This window comes from Pempheris klunzingeri, chromosome 5 (genome assembly GCF_042242105.1).
Source record: "Pempheris klunzingeri isolate RE-2024b chromosome 5, fPemKlu1.hap1, whole genome shotgun sequence".
Classification (NCBI taxonomy): Eukaryota; Metazoa; Chordata; class Actinopteri; order Acropomatiformes; family Pempheridae; genus Pempheris; species Pempheris klunzingeri.
The window spans coordinates 17,175,942-17,192,625 of record NC_092016.1 but is presented as its reverse complement, the minus strand read 5'-3'; the positions used below and the strand labels follow the sequence as shown (position 1 = coordinate 17,192,625).

At 40.9% G+C, this 16,684-nt stretch overlaps 1 protein-coding gene across 3 annotated transcripts; it reads left to right on the top strand.

Annotated features, from left to right (window-relative positions):
* Positions 1–3,408: 3,408 nt before the first annotated feature.
* Positions 3,409–14,779, top strand: rhcgb (Rh family, C glycoprotein b). Of its 3 annotated transcripts, none has more exons than XM_070829982.1 (11): positions 3,409–3,631; positions 5,159–5,351; positions 5,987–6,137; positions 6,572–6,719; positions 6,832–6,998; positions 7,458–7,595; positions 7,892–8,028; positions 8,232–8,356; positions 8,588–8,661; positions 9,123–9,190; positions 14,590–14,779. In XM_070829982.1, exons 1-11 carry the CDS (start codon positions 3,409–3,411, stop codon positions 14,777–14,779), a joined length of 1,614 nt encoding a protein of 537 aa, XP_070686083.1. The 3 variants fall into 3 exon arrangements, with proteins under 3 accessions (XP_070686083.1, XP_070686085.1, XP_070686084.1); XM_070829984.1 differs by having other exon boundaries at positions 9,123–9,175; positions 14,676–14,700; XM_070829983.1 differs by lacking the exon at positions 14,590–14,779 and adding an exon at positions 9,909–10,018.
* Positions 14,780–16,684: the final 1,905 nt, after the last annotated feature.

Here is a 16,684-nt window from a genome sequence, read left to right as displayed (position 1 = left end):
GTGCTGTGGTTGTCAGGGCGTAAGCGTGAAGTCCTATAAGTTAGTTACAGCTACAATAGATCTTTGATAGAAAACATTTTGACATGTCACAGTAGGAAAAGCGCAGGTGTAAATATGTATTATTTACACCTGAATGATGACAATGAATGATAGCAAGTTTCAGGATCCTTGTATTGTGCATGCTGGCCCCCTGTTGCCCTGTTATGATTTACTGACATAAGTAACATCTGAGCTTTTCCTGTTAAGACAAGTGACAAAATGACTGCTGTGAAAAAGCCCCACACACCGGGGCTGTTTAGACTGAGCACACCACCTCACTCACTGTGTGCGCTTTATGGAAATGGATTGAATGTGTAAGTGTAGCTGTCTGGCTTGTTTTTATTTTATTCAAAGACATTTCTTTCCTCAAACATTTGCTAGCAGTTGAATTGAGCGTCTAGCAAGGCAGGTCAGGTGGCGGTTGTGCAGGGCAGCTTCCAGGTGCGACCGTGTTAAAGTCTTATTCAGGCATAGTTAACACACAAGATGCAAAAGCTGCTTCAACAAGCCTGACAGCGGTGCTCAGATCAAGGGGGATCAAAAGTACACGTCATCCCAGAGGAGCACATCATCTGCCAGAATTACATCACCTAGGTAGCGGTGCCAAGCCGAGCAGGAAGATCAATGAGCATAGATGCCTGCTCGCTCATTTTAATGAGGTTCCTCATTGGTGAGCTATAGGTTTACCCGCTGATATGCTCATTTTTTCCCTTGTAAGATGGTGATTCTTTTGCAGTTGCCTTGACACGCACCGTTGTGTGGTGTTAATGGCATTAACCTTTGACACGGTGTGCAGGATATTTGACAGGCAGAGCACAAAAATACATAATCCTTTTTATAACGTTCCTTACAGCACATAAAATCAGCAATAAAAGCTAAAACTCTTAGGACTGCACGCAAGCTTGTAGCAAAATTACATAAGAATTGGTTATATCTTTACATGATTTCACATATTTATTTGCCTTGGTCATGTAATTTCAAATTTTATTCAAAGTTATGATCTGAGTGCGCAGTGGTTGAAAAAACAAAAAAAACAAACTGGGCAGCTTGTTGATGTCACCTTTGATAGGGGTAAGTGCGGGTATCTGCTATAATAGCTGTTGCTGTTTGTCCAAAGAGAGTCACCTTCATCACCCAGTCACCGCTCAGGGCTTGTGGAGTAAATAATGTGACCTTTACGGTGATTCCTCACAGATGGAATGTTTATACATACATTCACATGTACGGTCTGTGTAAAATGCGTTTGTTATACAATGTGTTACTGAGAGAGCTGGGAAGCTGTAAGTAATCAAACTTGAAATGCATGAATGTCTCATCACCTTTCTTTATTAATAATGATATAATACTGCTGGTTTTGCTCAGCTAAACGTACACCTGGTTAGTTAGGAGATAACTTTCTATCCCATCATGTCCTCATGTTCCATCCAGATAAGCTTAAAACAAGTAGATTGAAATGGGGATTGTCACTTTTTTTTTGCAATTTTGCTTTTTCCTTGAGTGTGAGCCATTACAGAGTGCTACATGAGGTTTACTTACGTGATTTCTGGGTATTGAAGTTCAGATCATCAGGAGAGCCTACACACAAGGTTGCCTAATGCAGATCTGTTTTGACAAAAGCTTAAATACATTTCCCTATTTGATGTATTTTGGTGCAGCAGGGTAGATGAGGCAATTGAATTACATATCAGAATTTTGTATTTAATTCTTGAACAAATAATGATTCTATCATTAATTTATCAATACCTGTGGAATATTTAAGCCATAACTTCAACATTGCTGTGTGTTTTTCTTTTATTGGCGTAAGCCAGTTTTGTCCACTTGTCATGACGGCTTCTTCAGAGGATTTACGGGACACAAACACATGACATTTTGGAGCTGCTGTATTTTTCCTCACACAATGTACCGCAACAAGACAGGTAGGTCTGGAATTACTATTTACATTATGCAGGCTGTGTGTGTACGTTGACTTTTTCCACTGTGTCTGTTACATAATGCACCTGAACTCGGGGAAAAAACGTACTGCTTACTGTTACTGCTGTTTTCAAGACAAATTGCCCCTTGGTGACATTAAAGCTTTAGATGGTGCATCTCCGAGACGGAGACAGTGACAACAGTTTAACAGGGACTAATGAGAAGAATTATAGCAGTCAGTATACAGTATATGTATATGATTATTTTATCTTATCATGTTCTGTCTGAAGGCATCTGCTTGTAGCCGAGAAATAGTGCGGCACATATCCCTCTGTAAAATGTTGAATTATTCTTTTTCATATGTTGTTGCATAAAACCGCTCTTTATCGGTGAAACATTTTATAATTTTCAGCATCTCAGTGTGTTGAATTATGGTCAAAATACTGAATCTTTTAAGTAGCACTTACAGCACATTAACAGCAGGGTCCTCAACAACTTCCCATCATATTGTTAATTCTGAGGGTGTTGTTTTTTCATATTTTCACACGGTTTTAATTACAATACCACAATGTTTTCTTTTAAAAATGTTTCCTGAATATCTGAGCACTTGAAATGAAGAAATTACTTAAAAGTCCAGGTAAAAAAAACTTTGCATTTGGTTCCAAAAAAGAAAAAAAAAATGGACATGTGTCTCAGGCTTTGAACCCTGCAGCTGTAACAGTTGACTGAGTCAGACCTGTCGTGCATCTTTTTCTAATGGGGCCCAGCATGGATACAGATTATTTACAGTTAATGCTTCACAGGATCCATACGAGGGAGATGAGAGCGTCCCCACCCTCTCACATGTAAAAGTGCTGTGGAAGCCCGAGTGTACATTCACTACGAGGAGAAGCTTCACATGTTGTGATGACTGTTTATCTTTCTGTGACATGCAAAACATGTTTGTGTTAAGGGAGGAGGTTCCACAAACATTTCCAGACTATGTAATCCCCTTGAGTTGTCTGATGGATTACAATTTTGTGTAACCAGACTAGTACAACATAAATATGTCCTGTGTCATAAGGATACGGAGCAGGATATGACCCTCTGTCCTCAACCACAAAACTATAGTAGCAGAGGAAGTTTATATCACAGTACATTTTTACTGTGTTCATACAAAATGCTTGGAAAAGTATTAAGTGATCAGAAAGCAAGTAATAGATCTTTTCTCTAACTTGAGAGCTTGACCACCTGAAAAAATTAGTTTACATGAGGAGGACGTGACTGTGGGAGTGTCCTCATATCAAGGCAAACACCCACCTTTGCTCATCTTCACTTGTGCTCACGATGCTCAGGTCCTGTAAGGTGTTTGTCATTATAGCAGAAGACAGCTCACTTGAATAATTCAGCTGTTCAGCAGCTCTTCTACCTATTAAAAAAGCAAAAGAAAACATTACAAAAGATTGAAACTAACCAAAAATGGGCTGTGTTCAAAGCTTCAGGGAACTCTGTGACCGTCCAAAAAATACTAATGTTCGTCTCAGTCTTCCAGCAGTTTGCATCGTGTGGCAAACAGCCATGATCATCCTGTTTGGGGTCTTTATTCGTTACAATGAAGAGTCGGATACGCACTGGATAGAGCACAGAAAAGCTAGAAATATATCAAGTGACATTGAGAACGACTTCTACTTCAGATATCCAAGTAAGTGACTTTGGTTTTATTTTTTATTTTTCTAATTTATTCTCTTTTGCAGATGTCTAATGTCTTTTTTTACTAATATTACTACTAATAATATTTGGCTGTAAATTGTCTGTTTCTATAGTAGTGAAATACGTTTCTACTTGAGTTACCAAGCTGATGATAGTTCTCAGGCTGTGTTGGCCCTGTCAGATAATTCCTACATTGCTGACAAGGATCTGACACCCACAGGTGCACGTTTCCCCTGGGCTTTGACTCCCCTCAGGCTTTTCTTTCCAGTGTAACTGACTTGTCAACGCTTACCTCTTTGAACAGATGTTTGAAAAGATGTTTTATTTTGGTCATATCTATCTATCTATCTATCTCTATCTATCTATATCTATCTATATCTATCTATCTATCTAGTTTTGTGGTGTGTGCGTGTGAGTGTATTGTATGGGTGTGGTGAACTTCCCCAACAAGCCATGGTGTCAATGTCAGGCTGTCATGAAGATCATCTCAGATATGGTGTTGTGTGTCAAATGATAAATGTATGTCCTGACATAGTTTGTTGTCAGGGAACCAATAAGACCTCATCTTCTTTCCCAACATAACACCCACCGTCTGTGTTGACTGTCTGACATGACTGAAGCCCTTCTTGGTTGTTAGGTTGTAAAAAAAACAAAAAAAAAACTGCAGTTTTCTATGCAAACTATACTGTTTCACAGCACAGTGGGAACCTATTGTGCCCTGAGATGTGTCAGGCGGTTAGAGTGTTTTGTTGTAAATGATACCGGCTGGTTTATGGTGGTATCCACACAATGTTGTTTACTGGTTATAGCAGATATTTGCCACCTCAAGTAACCCTTTACTGTGGCAACGTTTTGTGAAAGAAACCTTAGCCTGAATAAACTCTCCATAAACACTTTCCCCACCCATGTACACATTCAATCATTAGTACATACTTTTAACTTTGTACTTGACGATGGGTTATAAAAACCCTGATTGGCTAATTAGCAATGTAATGATACCACTATCTGATCTAGTTCATTTTGCAGTTAATAACACGTTTTTTTTCTTACATATATTCCATATAGCTGTGATAAGCCAAACATGTAATATAATCTAACAGCTGAAACACGCAACAAGAAAGAGGATTGAAAGGATGAATACTGAGTGAACACTGTCCCGATTTTCCAGGATCTTTGTTTCATTCATTACTTTGACAATGCTTTTGCTCCAATCTGATTGGATGTGGACCTCCATACTGTAAGCTATCCCCCTTTCAGAGACCTTTCATCTCACCTTCTTTTCCTTCTTTTGTTGCTCACATCTACTACCACTTTTCTTCATCAACTGTTTCCAGCACTACCACAAACAGTCTTTGCTTAGAGTCGTCAAGCCAGCTGACTTGACAAGGAGAAAGGCTCTCAGCATGTGGAGAGCATGTCAACTCTGCACAGAAAGGGCTAAATATTGAATTTTGGTCTTTCAATGCAGTGAAGAAGTACAGATACTATGCTGATTCCTTCTTCTGTCTTTGCTCCATAGGTTTCCAGGATGTCCATGTGATGATCTTTGTTGGATTTGGCTTCCTTATGACATTTCTTAAGCGGTACAGCTTTGGTGCCGTGGGTTTCAACTTCCTCATCGCAGCCTTTGGACTCCAATGGGCGCTGCTAATGCAAGGCTGGTTCCACTCTCTGGACTACACCGATGGAAAGATCAAAATTGGAGTTGAAAAGTACTTGTTCAGTTTTATTCCCAATGAGTTAAATGGATCCTTTCATCTCAGTCAACGTCATTTTGTTACATAGACTGCTAGTAGATGATGTTAAACTGAAAATAGAAACTTGTGGCTGAATGATAACATATAACAGGCACAGCTGAAACCATCTAAAGCAAAGCAGCTCTGGCTCTTCTGTTTGATTATTGGGAAATATGTCTGCATGACTGCATGGTTCCATAAACACAAAGGGATACACAGTGAAGTGGCAAAACCAGTCTGACTGACAAGATCCCGTGAAAATATTTCCAGGAACATGAGATTCAATGTTTGCAGACTCAGTACTGGCAAGGGCAAACAGAAACTGGCGATTAAGAAATGATGATACTGCTGATGTGCAGCCAAGTCACTGTGTGTAAACAGACATGATTGGTGCACTGTTATGTGTGTGTGTGTGTGTGAAAGAGAAAGAGAAAGATGATTTGATAAGTTGTTTTAGTGCAAAAAAAAATATCCAACAATATGACTGCACTTGAAAACATGCATCCTCAGCCAAAACAAATACTGTCTCATATTTGGCGAGTGCAGATTTCAAAATATCTCATTTTGCACTATTTGTCAGCTGCACATTTTGGCTTTTTTTCCCTCCTCAGCCTGATCAATGCTGACTTCTGTGTGGCGGGCTGCTTAATTGCTTATGGTGCTGTGCTCGGTAAAGTCAGTCCAGTCCAGCTGATGGTTCTGACTCTGTTTGGGGTCACATTGTTTGCTGTGGAAGAATATATTATCCTGGATCTCATACATGTAAGTTAAAACAATCGTTTCCTTTTGTTTTTATATCATTTTTAAATACTTCATATATATACAGTTGCCTCAAGACAACGGGAGAGAGTAGCTCATGTTGTAGCTGACGATGAATCCTGTAACATACAGATGGGTACATGGTTTTGATTGCTTATGTTTTGTAGTTCATACCACCAAGCAGCTGCAAAAGTAGTATATAGTATATAGTATATAGTGCCCATGTAACCTAGTAGTATGACACCGACCAAGAGTTTGGATGAGAGCAACTCAGAACATATTTCTTGTGCCAGAAAGTGAAAATTTCAAAATTGAAGATCAAATCCAACAAATAGAAAAAAATCAAATGAAAATCAAACATCCACAAATGGCATTTAACATTTTTGCAGCTGTGACTAATATATCTTTTACTGCTGTTGTCTAATGCTTTCCTGAAGGCCAGAGATGCTGGAGGCTCCATGGTGATCCACACATTTGGAGGTTATTATGGTCTTTCCATCTCGTGGATGCTCTATCGGCCAAACCTGGACCAAAGCAGTCGTCTTCAGGGCTCCGTCTACCACTCAGATGTCTTCGCTATGATCGGTGGGCACGATTCAATTACAAAATTACTTTTTTTTATCCACTCTCACAATAATTATTTTGAAGGTACTCTGGATCCACTGGATTTTTAAGGTGCATCCTGCTTTCTGCATAGGCACTCTCTTCCTGTGGATGTTCTGGCCCAGCTTCAACTCAGCCATCACAGACCACGGGGACGGGCAGCACAGAGCAGCCATCAACACGTACCTGGCTTTGGCCTCAACTGTGCTCACTACTGTGGCCGTTTCGAGCCTCTTCCAGAAGCATGGAAAGCTGGACATGGTAACAACCAGCACTCTTTGATTTTTTTTAGTCCGTAACACTCTGACACCAGTTTGTATGGTGTACATGATAATGATAGGTGGTGTGCACATTTGTCAGGAGGAAATAGATCACCTTGTTGAACTGCCAAACATGACATCCATTACTTGTGTCCCACCTGGACAAACTCAACCTTCATTTTCCCTTGAAGTGATGGAGTGTATACTCCTGACTCAATTCAATCGGCTTTTAACACTGTTTAGGCCTTTATACTTCCTTTTTTTAGTTTAAGTCCTGGAAAAGGTTGATGCAATCACTTTTGAATCTTTACGAAAGATCATTTTATGTTTGAATCCTACCAATCACGTTTTAGAGTTCAACACAGTATGGACACTGCCCCTGCTTGTTTTAGAGTTGATCAAGAGAGATCAAACTGATCCACATTTTCTTCATTTACATTTTTCTGCGCTTCTCTCTCAGGTTCACATCCAGAACTCCACTCTTGCTGGAGGCGTCGCAGTGGGAACTGCTGCAGAGTTCATGCTGATGCCCTACGGGTCTCTGATCGTAGGATTCTGCTGTGGTATCATCTCCACACTGGGCTACATCTACCTTACGGTATGGTGCTTCTCTGGTTTACTGTGTCCAAGCTATTCTGAGACAAGCTTCAGTTTAGTTATTGAAATTGTTCATTAATCAGTTCAGGCAATTAGCTGCAAAAATGCACCAGTGTACATGAAAATTAAAAATACTTTGACTCTCCACAGTCATATAAAAATGTACTAACCAAAATGTTCTTTTGTTGGGTTAGAGTGTTTTAGATAGTACAGAAGGTGCTTTACTAATTTGCCACTCATTACTTTGACTGCTCTTATGTCCATTGTTGGTTTTTAACCGCTACATTTCTTTATCAGCCATTCATGGAGAAACACATGAAGATCCAGGACACATGTGGAATCCATAACCTGCACGCCATGCCAGGAGTCATAGGTGGTATTGTGGGAGCCATTACTGCCGCCGCTGCAACAAATCAAGTTTATGGCACTGAAGGGTGAGTAGTCCATGCTTACAAATAGGAAAAACCCACCATCCAGAGGTTATGGTAGCTTTGACTTTTTTAATTAAATGGATAGAAGATTATCAACCACTAATGTGACAGAAAAAGAAAGCAGTGATATTTGTATTGTTGTAGCCATTTTTTTTTCTTTTTTCTGAAAGAACAACATTGTGAGTTTCCCCTTTTTTCTGTTGAAGGCTGATCAACACCTTTGACTTTGAGGGCTCTTTCGAAGACATGGTGCCCACTCGGCAGGGTGGTCACCAGGCCGCAGGCCTCTGCGTGGCTATCTGTTTTGGTGTAGGTGGAGGAATAATTGTCGGTGAGGAATAGCCATTGAAAGCACACTTTGGTTTTACCATATAACTGAAAATGCACAGTACATACACAGTATGCATATAAATAAGAGTGCCAGTCCTGTGTTTGAATAAGGTGTGTGTTTGTGTGTGTGTGTGTGTGTGTGTGTGTGTGTGTGTGTGTGTGTGTGTGTGTTCAAACACACTGGAAGACAGACTGTGTGTTGCAATAATGACATTATTTGTATTCTTCTCAGGATTTATTTTAAGATTACCTATCTGGGGAGATCCTGCAGATGACAATTGTTTTGATGATGAGCCCTACTGGGAGGTGAGAGACAATTCTTTACAGCCATAAAGAGGTTTTCACAGACTGAAACAGGAATGTTGAAATCAAGTCACAAGTCAGTCAGTGGTTTGTCGCGCAGAAATTGCAAAGTAGCACAGAATGAATGTGTGTTAATGATTTTCTTTGAGTGGTGTTCTTATGATGTTTGACAAATGCAGCTCAGTTAAGATGCAGTTTACTGAGTGAGTTCGGACACACGTCCTTTTGGGCAAAACGGTCACAATCCTCCATAAATCTGCAGCAGCAATCAGCTGCATTTTCTGGCTCGTGTATTTTAGTAAATGGACTACCGTCATCCTGCCACATCTATTTACACAGCAACATAATTCATCATTTTCCATTTTATGACCTTAACAAGTGCACATGGCATCATACATTTTTTTGTTGGTTGATCATGTGGTTATTATTCTGAATCATTATGTTTAAACTCTTAATGTTAACAGCTGCCACAGGAGGAAGAGACCGTCCCACCGATCCTTCAGTACAACAACCACATGCGGAACAAAGATGTGTAAGTGTCCTTTTAGTTGCTGCTCTCACACCAAACAAACGGTGCAGGCAGTGCCTTTGTTGTTGTGCAATGTGTTGCATTCAGTGTCCCCTAGGTGGCAGCAGATACAAATTTGCCAAGACTGCATGTGGCTCATTGTGATTCTCGCCCTTTGTTAGGAATATCTATTCATAGTGTTGAATACAGTATGAACACATGATCAGACAGTACGGCACCGCGGCCACAGAGGCATGCACTGTGCCTGTCACTCACTGTGGGCTAGATTATGAAATGCTGATGCAGACCGTGTGCTTCCAAGTGAAGCTCACCTGTGATGTTTGTTGATGGGGGTCTTTCACAGCACAGCTCCACGTGTGCAGCACTCATCAACGTGACCTTGAAGTGCAACAGAAAACAGAAGTCATGTTTAGTGTGGAAATGAAAATGAGACTGCGAGTAAAAGCTGAACCATGGATTCAGTAAGATTTTAGATTTGAATGAATGAGAGATCGTCTGCAGTGTGGAGTGATGTAGACTCTACACAGGAACAGCTACTGGATCTACTGAATAAAAGGGTGTTGTTGTTTTTTAATGGATTTTATTTGTAGGCCATAGTAAAAAAAAAAAAGATTTTCAAACCCGTAATGCTACACTCTGTTTATATAAAAAGTATACTGTTAGCTGCAAGTTTTCAATGAGCTGTCACTGTTGTTCACACATTATGAAATGCTTTTTTCAGAGCGGAGTCAAATTTCACCATGGAGCAGAACTGACGCTAAGCCTTGATCCTGATGGATCTCTGTCTCTATCACACCTGGCCCATTTGCCCCTTTTATTCTCCTGCTAGACTGATTTTACTTTTTTTTTTTTTCATTTGATTAAATTGGTCCTCACCAATCAAAACCAGTTATTTTTCATACAGCGAATGTCTTTTTTTTGTTTGTTTGAAGTGAAAAAGTCTGCTAGTGGAATGAGGTCTTTTCTATTTTCCAAGCTGTTTATTTTCAGTTTAGATTAATAAATATCCAGTCTAATAAATGAGCGACATTGATGCTAGTGGAGGAATTTGCCTCATTTCAACACTGAGATTCAGCTACATTTACTGACATTTACTGCAGAATCTCTCACATCAAACAGGATAAAATGGCTCCCCTCTGGACTAAGACCATGATGTGAGTTGTGAGAGAAATATTCAAAACCGGTTTTGCATTACGTTGCACTTTAAGGATTTTCCACAGGAGATTTCAAATCTTAGTTTTTCCTGATTTAGTTTCTTTTTGGTTGATTTAAATGGTTTTTCTCTGTGTGACGCAACAGACTAGACGTTAAATTGGTGGAGAATACACAGACTTTATGCTGTTAGCTGTGTTTGTTGTGTTTATTTGTATAGTTGCACCCTCTTCTATTGCCACGAGATGAAATTAAATGACTTGATTTGTGTGTCTTCATGGAGAACCTTGAAACGTAATGAGAGTTATGTATGTATCATGTTTCTGATTACAGATTTTGAAAATATGAGCTGCGATGTTTGTTTAGAACTACGTTATGAGGTGACACAGAGGATATTGACATGAACCCACTATATAAACACTTAATAAAGGGTTTATAAGACACTATAATGTCATTGTATGCACAAGGATATTTTTAAGTGTTTATTAATGCACAGTATTTGTCAACATTTCTAACTTCTCCTATGAGAACAGACTTTACTCTAATTTATTACTACTGCGTTTTACTATGCTGTCATTTATTCTCTGTTTATACACCAGCCTTTACTTATGGGTGCCCACAGGAGGAGTTGCTGAGAGACACTTTAATTAACACTTCTGCATATAAATACATAACAGTGTATTATAAACCATTTTTTGAATGTTAATGTACTGCTTAGAAATGATAAACTGGGGGGAACATATCTTTATCAAAGTAATCAATCTGAAAACTAAAAGCAGATATTTGTACATTTAGACACTGTACACACTAGAGCATTTATGTCATGCTGTTTTGAAAAGTGAAAAGTTTGTTGTGTAATTTTTTGAATTAATAAAGGATTATTATTAAATTGCTTTAGTTGCATGATATATGAAGATTATTTTAATTCTACAAATTGAGTATATTTCTTAGTAACTGAATACCTTTAACCACTTATGGGCAATAATGAATGCAAAATTGTGGATTTAACAACAAAAAGCACAAGAGGTAATGCATGTTTCCCTCATTTGAGAGCCCTTCAGCACCCTTACTCGAGCGGGGTCAGACTGAGGGCAAAGTTCACACCCTTATTGCTCTCTCGGGACACTATGGTGACCAAAAACAAACCAGCCTCATCATCATGTCCTCGGGTCAAAGGGTAGCAAAAGGGCAAGGTCACTGACAGGGCCGCGCACATATGCTGGAGTCAATTAATTTGAATTGACTGAGAATTCCTGTGGATTCACTCACCAAATATTGGTGATATTTTGTACATTAATGGGTAGAAATGGAAGGGAGCAGATTTATTCTAAGAGAAATAATCTGCCCATAAATGGAACATGATGCCCAGCTTGTCTATTAATACTGAATGTCGTTTCACTATGCAGTTCATTTCTGTATCTGATAAATGGCCCTTCTGTCCATCATTTTCTGATGACGCCTGTAATTTCCACGTGCTCTGCCGTCTGTCCACCTGGCCGTGGTGTTTCATTGGTCGAAAAGCAGCAGCGGCTCACGGTGGGAGTGCGGATGATTCCCACACATGAGTAGCAGCGAGGAATCCATCTCCTCGTCCAGTCTCCTCGCTAACAAAGGCAGGCTTAGTGCTGTTTTCTTTTGTCATCAGTAACGTGTTTGAGTAAAGGAGGTAATGGTGCCACAAGTGCTCCAATTAAAAGAGATGCAGCCCTGCTGGGAAGAAAGGCTCCCCCATTGGCCTCAATACCCCCCACACCCCCTCCCAATACACACACACACACACACACACTCACATACACGCACCCGGGCCTCTTCTCATCCTACCCCCATGCAGTTCCCGCCCCAACTCTTCTCATGTTTATTCATCAGCCACTTAAAGGGCAAATGCGGAGGCCTGTTAAAACTAAATCAGACTTATTTATTAATGATAGCAGGCCTTCCCCTCTGAAGTTTAGGGAGCCGAGCCTTATGGTGTCGTGACAGCCGTGTTTGAGGACGTTTACCCTCCTTTGGACAGATACTGACTACAGATGTGACTTTGACAGTGGAAAACACAAACTGTACAGGGACAGCAGGGGAGGAGGGGAGGGGGGGGGTGCTGAGAGGCCATAGAGAAGGTGAGATGGAAAAACTTCAGGAGGCAAAGAGGCATGAAAAGGGGGAGGGACAGACAGAGAATGAGGCCTCACTTTCATTGCTGGTGACTGACTGCCTGCCATCCGGGCTCAATCATGATCTGTGATTGACAGGTCGAGGGAAGGAGAGGGTGGGAAAGAGGGTGCAGGACGAGGGCTTAGAATGGGAGCTGCACAAAACATACTCCCATACAGGGGGCTTCCGAGACGCTCATTAATGATAAAGAACATACCAGGAAAAGCATGTTTTCTCTGCATGCCAGTGATGTTGTTTGTAGGCTGAGATTAGTTTGTAATCTTCTATATTCTTCTATTGATGTAAAATGCACAGAACACTACAGGGCTAAGTACAACGTGGGAGGTCGCGTTAGAGCACCTGATTGTGGCTATTTGGCTTTTTGTTTTCTTGTGTTTCACCATTATTTCAAGAGGACGACGTAATATATCCGACTGTGGTTATGTTTCCCGCCAGCGTATTCATCTGCTTGTTTTAATCTTGCAGTTTACAGATATGTCAGTCACTGCAGTAAAACTCTGCTGAATTTGTGTTACAGTGAGGAGGATTTACAGCAGTTGGAAAGGTATTCAGGGATCCATGTTCACTCCCTTATAAAGAGAGCAGTAAAACCCCCTATTGAAAGCAAGCACAAGTCCATAGAACTGTTCATAAACTATTCAAGCCCTTGCTCCTCTCTCGCTATACTTTCTCTCTATACAGCTCCGGTGTCCCCTAAAGGTTACTTCTCAGCAGGTGCATCTGACTACCAAAACCCCCTCAGCCACACAGATCTGAAATGTCTGTTTCATGGCACTTGTTGAGTGCCATAATTTCCCACCATCAGTACTGTACTTGAGGCTGGAGGTTCCCAGGTTCATTCATTCAAGTACAGCTCGTGAGTACAATTCGGAGGTTCTCCCCTGCAACATTTTAGAGGGAAATATTAGAGTTTTCTCTCCACTACATTTATTAGGCTACATTCTACATTTAAAACATATGATAAGCTCATAAAATACAGTGTATCGGCTCCCGAGCTTTGTGGCTTGTGAACCTTTATGAAAAAGCGGTGTCCAGTTGGGGCCCCTCGTCACGTTTCAGATGTCCGTGGGTTGTTAGCAGTTCCACCAGAGTGATCTCCCTTCTAAACCTCTCAGACCGTTTCATTTAAATAATTGTTTGAGGCCTTTAAGAGGTAAAATGATCGATTATTTCACGAATGTTCGCAAGAAGTAAAAAAATAAAAAAAAGTCACATGAAATGGTGAAGCAAAACGCTGTTTTGTCTAACGACCTATCAAATTCATTTTGTGACTCACTTAATGTTGGAAAATAAGTCAGTATATGTACTCAGCACTGTACTTATGTGCCAGTATGAGATACTCGAGTATTGTATTAACATCTTAAGTTTCTTTGTACTTCTTTTCTACAACATTTCAGAGGTAAATGTTGTACTTTTTACTCCATTACATTTATTTGTTAACTATAATTACTAGTTGCTCTGCAGGATTACAGTTTTCACACAAAAGATCTACTCTCTTCATAAAACACGATACATTGTTGTAGATAAAACTACAGAATGGTGATACTTGAAGTACATTTTGTTGACAATACTTTTATTTTTACACTGTGGTACTGATACTTTAGTAATGGCTCTGAGTACTTCTTCCATTGCTGGACTCTCTGGAACCACCACTGAACTGAAATATTGTATGACTCTAATAAGTATTTACAATCATGACTATGTTGATCAACTACACCAGCAAATGCCTCTTAGGCACCAATGCATCAATATTAACAATCTAATGATCTCATGTATGATAACATCTCACTAACAGAGGCCATTTTTCTGCAGGATCTGTGCTTTCACTTTTAATACTTTAGGCACATTTTGCTGATGATACTGTTGGACTTTCAGTTGAGTTTTGAATGAAGGATGCAGTATTTTGATCTTGTGGAAATGATACATTTACTTGAGTAAATGATCTGAGTACTCTTTGCACCGCTGCCCGTCACAGCCTGCTGATGAACACTCGCAGCTCAGCCTGCCCCCAGGTATCCACAGGCCTCCCCACGCCACTGACCGTCCACAGAGGCTGCTTAAGTGTCCCTATCGGACCACAGTGGAGAGGAACAGCAGATTAACCATGATCCTATCCGCTCACCGCTAGCGCCTTCATACGCTCCGTTACACCAGCATTTAAAAGGAGGAGGGGACGCCATTCAGGCCCCTGATATGAATCCCAGACGTGGGGACAAGAACAGAGCTTTCACCCCCGATCCACAGAAAAGACCCCTTTCTGGCACCCTCTAATTCTGGTTGCTACGGACTTCTGGGTTCAATGGCGGACTCCTGTTGTGAGGGGACAAAGCCCCTCAGTCATCCGGCGATGGTTGCTAGGGGAGGCAGAATGTATGGGGAGGGACGGGCTGCCGTTGTCCTAGACGAAATGTCTCTCTTAAGGCGGCCGGGATCTGGTGATTGACAGGTGGCTACACGCTCCACTGCGGATCACCCGGGAGGTCTGGGGGGCCTTATATCTGTGACCGTGAGTGTGTACGTGGACAAGTGTGTGTGTGTGTGTGTGTGTGTCTATGGCAAGTTATCTTGGTTGGCAGAGTGAGCAGGGGGGCTGGGAGCATATTAAACCTAGAAGGTGTCTGCCACTATGAAAGCGGCAACGTTTATTACCTGCAGAGGGAGCTGCTTCTGCTTCAAGTAGATGTTCAGTCATGCTGTAATAATCTACTGTGCTGGTGTATTTGCATGTGAGCCTGGCTGACAGCGGTGGAAGAAGTATTCAGATGCACCAGGCCTACAACATGTGAAAATACGCTGTTACCAGTCAAATTCCTGCTTTCAAAACCAAAATATATTATCGTCCAATGTGCAACTTGAAGCCTGAGAATGTCTGTTTTCTTTTTTTCACTGAGAAAGATTTTTTTTAGCCAAGCAGTGCTACCAGCAAAACATACTCAAAGTATAAAGAAAGTATGTCTGCAGAAAAAAAAAACATTGCTCACATGGCTGATGTTATATGTGATGCTCTCAGATATAAATTCTTCTCTGGTGCAGCATTTAACTGCTGTAGCTGCTCAAGCTAGTTTTAAGTACTCTGATTACAGTTTGGTAGTTTAGTCCTGTGCTTCCCAGCGTAGCGACTGGGCCCCTCCGAAGGATCACAAGATAAATCTGAGGGATCATGATGTGATTAATGTGGTAGGAAAGAAGCATAAACATAGTTTTGCCTCACAAATCTGTATTCACGGTTTAACGTTTCTCTAATCTTTGCTTTTTTCTTGTGAAATAATGAGGATTTTGGCCTTTGGGCAGTTATTTAAATGAAACCATCCGAGGACTTTAGAGTGGAAATGACCGTTTGGTGAAACTGCTGAAAGAGGACGCTTCATCTTAACCCACCAAATGCCTAAACCCAGAATCCATCCCCAAAAAAATGTGCAATATTGTTTGAAGAAAGTTTTGTGCATTCCAGACTATGTTGGATATTTCAAAATTTTAAGTAAACATCAGTCAATAGATAAATAGATAGAATTTTGAATATTGGCTGATAAAAATAACAAAGAAAAATTCAATGTGTGCTTATGGTTCAAAAGCATAAGAAGAAAATAAACGTGGATTGAATAGAAACAGTGGTTTATAGTTCGTCCTAGTAAAGATCAAAGCTTTAGTGTAAGTGAGACAGAGAGATCAGATTGTAAAATAAAATAGAGGGATGTAAAACTGTGAGTTCGTGTTTATCTGCATCTACAGGATTTGTGATACTCAGATCTGCCTCTCCTCCTCCTCCTCCTCCGGCCTGGGAACCATTTCCCCGCCGGTCTGCAGACATCAGCGGCCCCTGTTTCCCCCTTTAGGGCCACGGAGGTGAGTGGGAACAGACAGGGTAGGACGTGGAGATCTAAAGGGGTTCACACACGACACCGTCTCCCCTCAGATAGACGTCTGGGACTGTCTGGGTTCTGCACTCCCAGACAGGGAGTCCTTCCACTCGTCAGATGCTCTCCACGCCCATCCCCATCCCCCCTTCCCCTTGACCTTGACTCTCTGTCACCGTGGCCCTCCAGACAGTCTGGGGTCAAAGGCTAACACAGCAGCCACACATCAGACACGGTTCAAGTCCCCTGTGCCCATATGAATGCTGAATGGTAAATCACCCCAAAATCAGCCTGTTGGAATGTGGTTTTGAATTCCTACAGA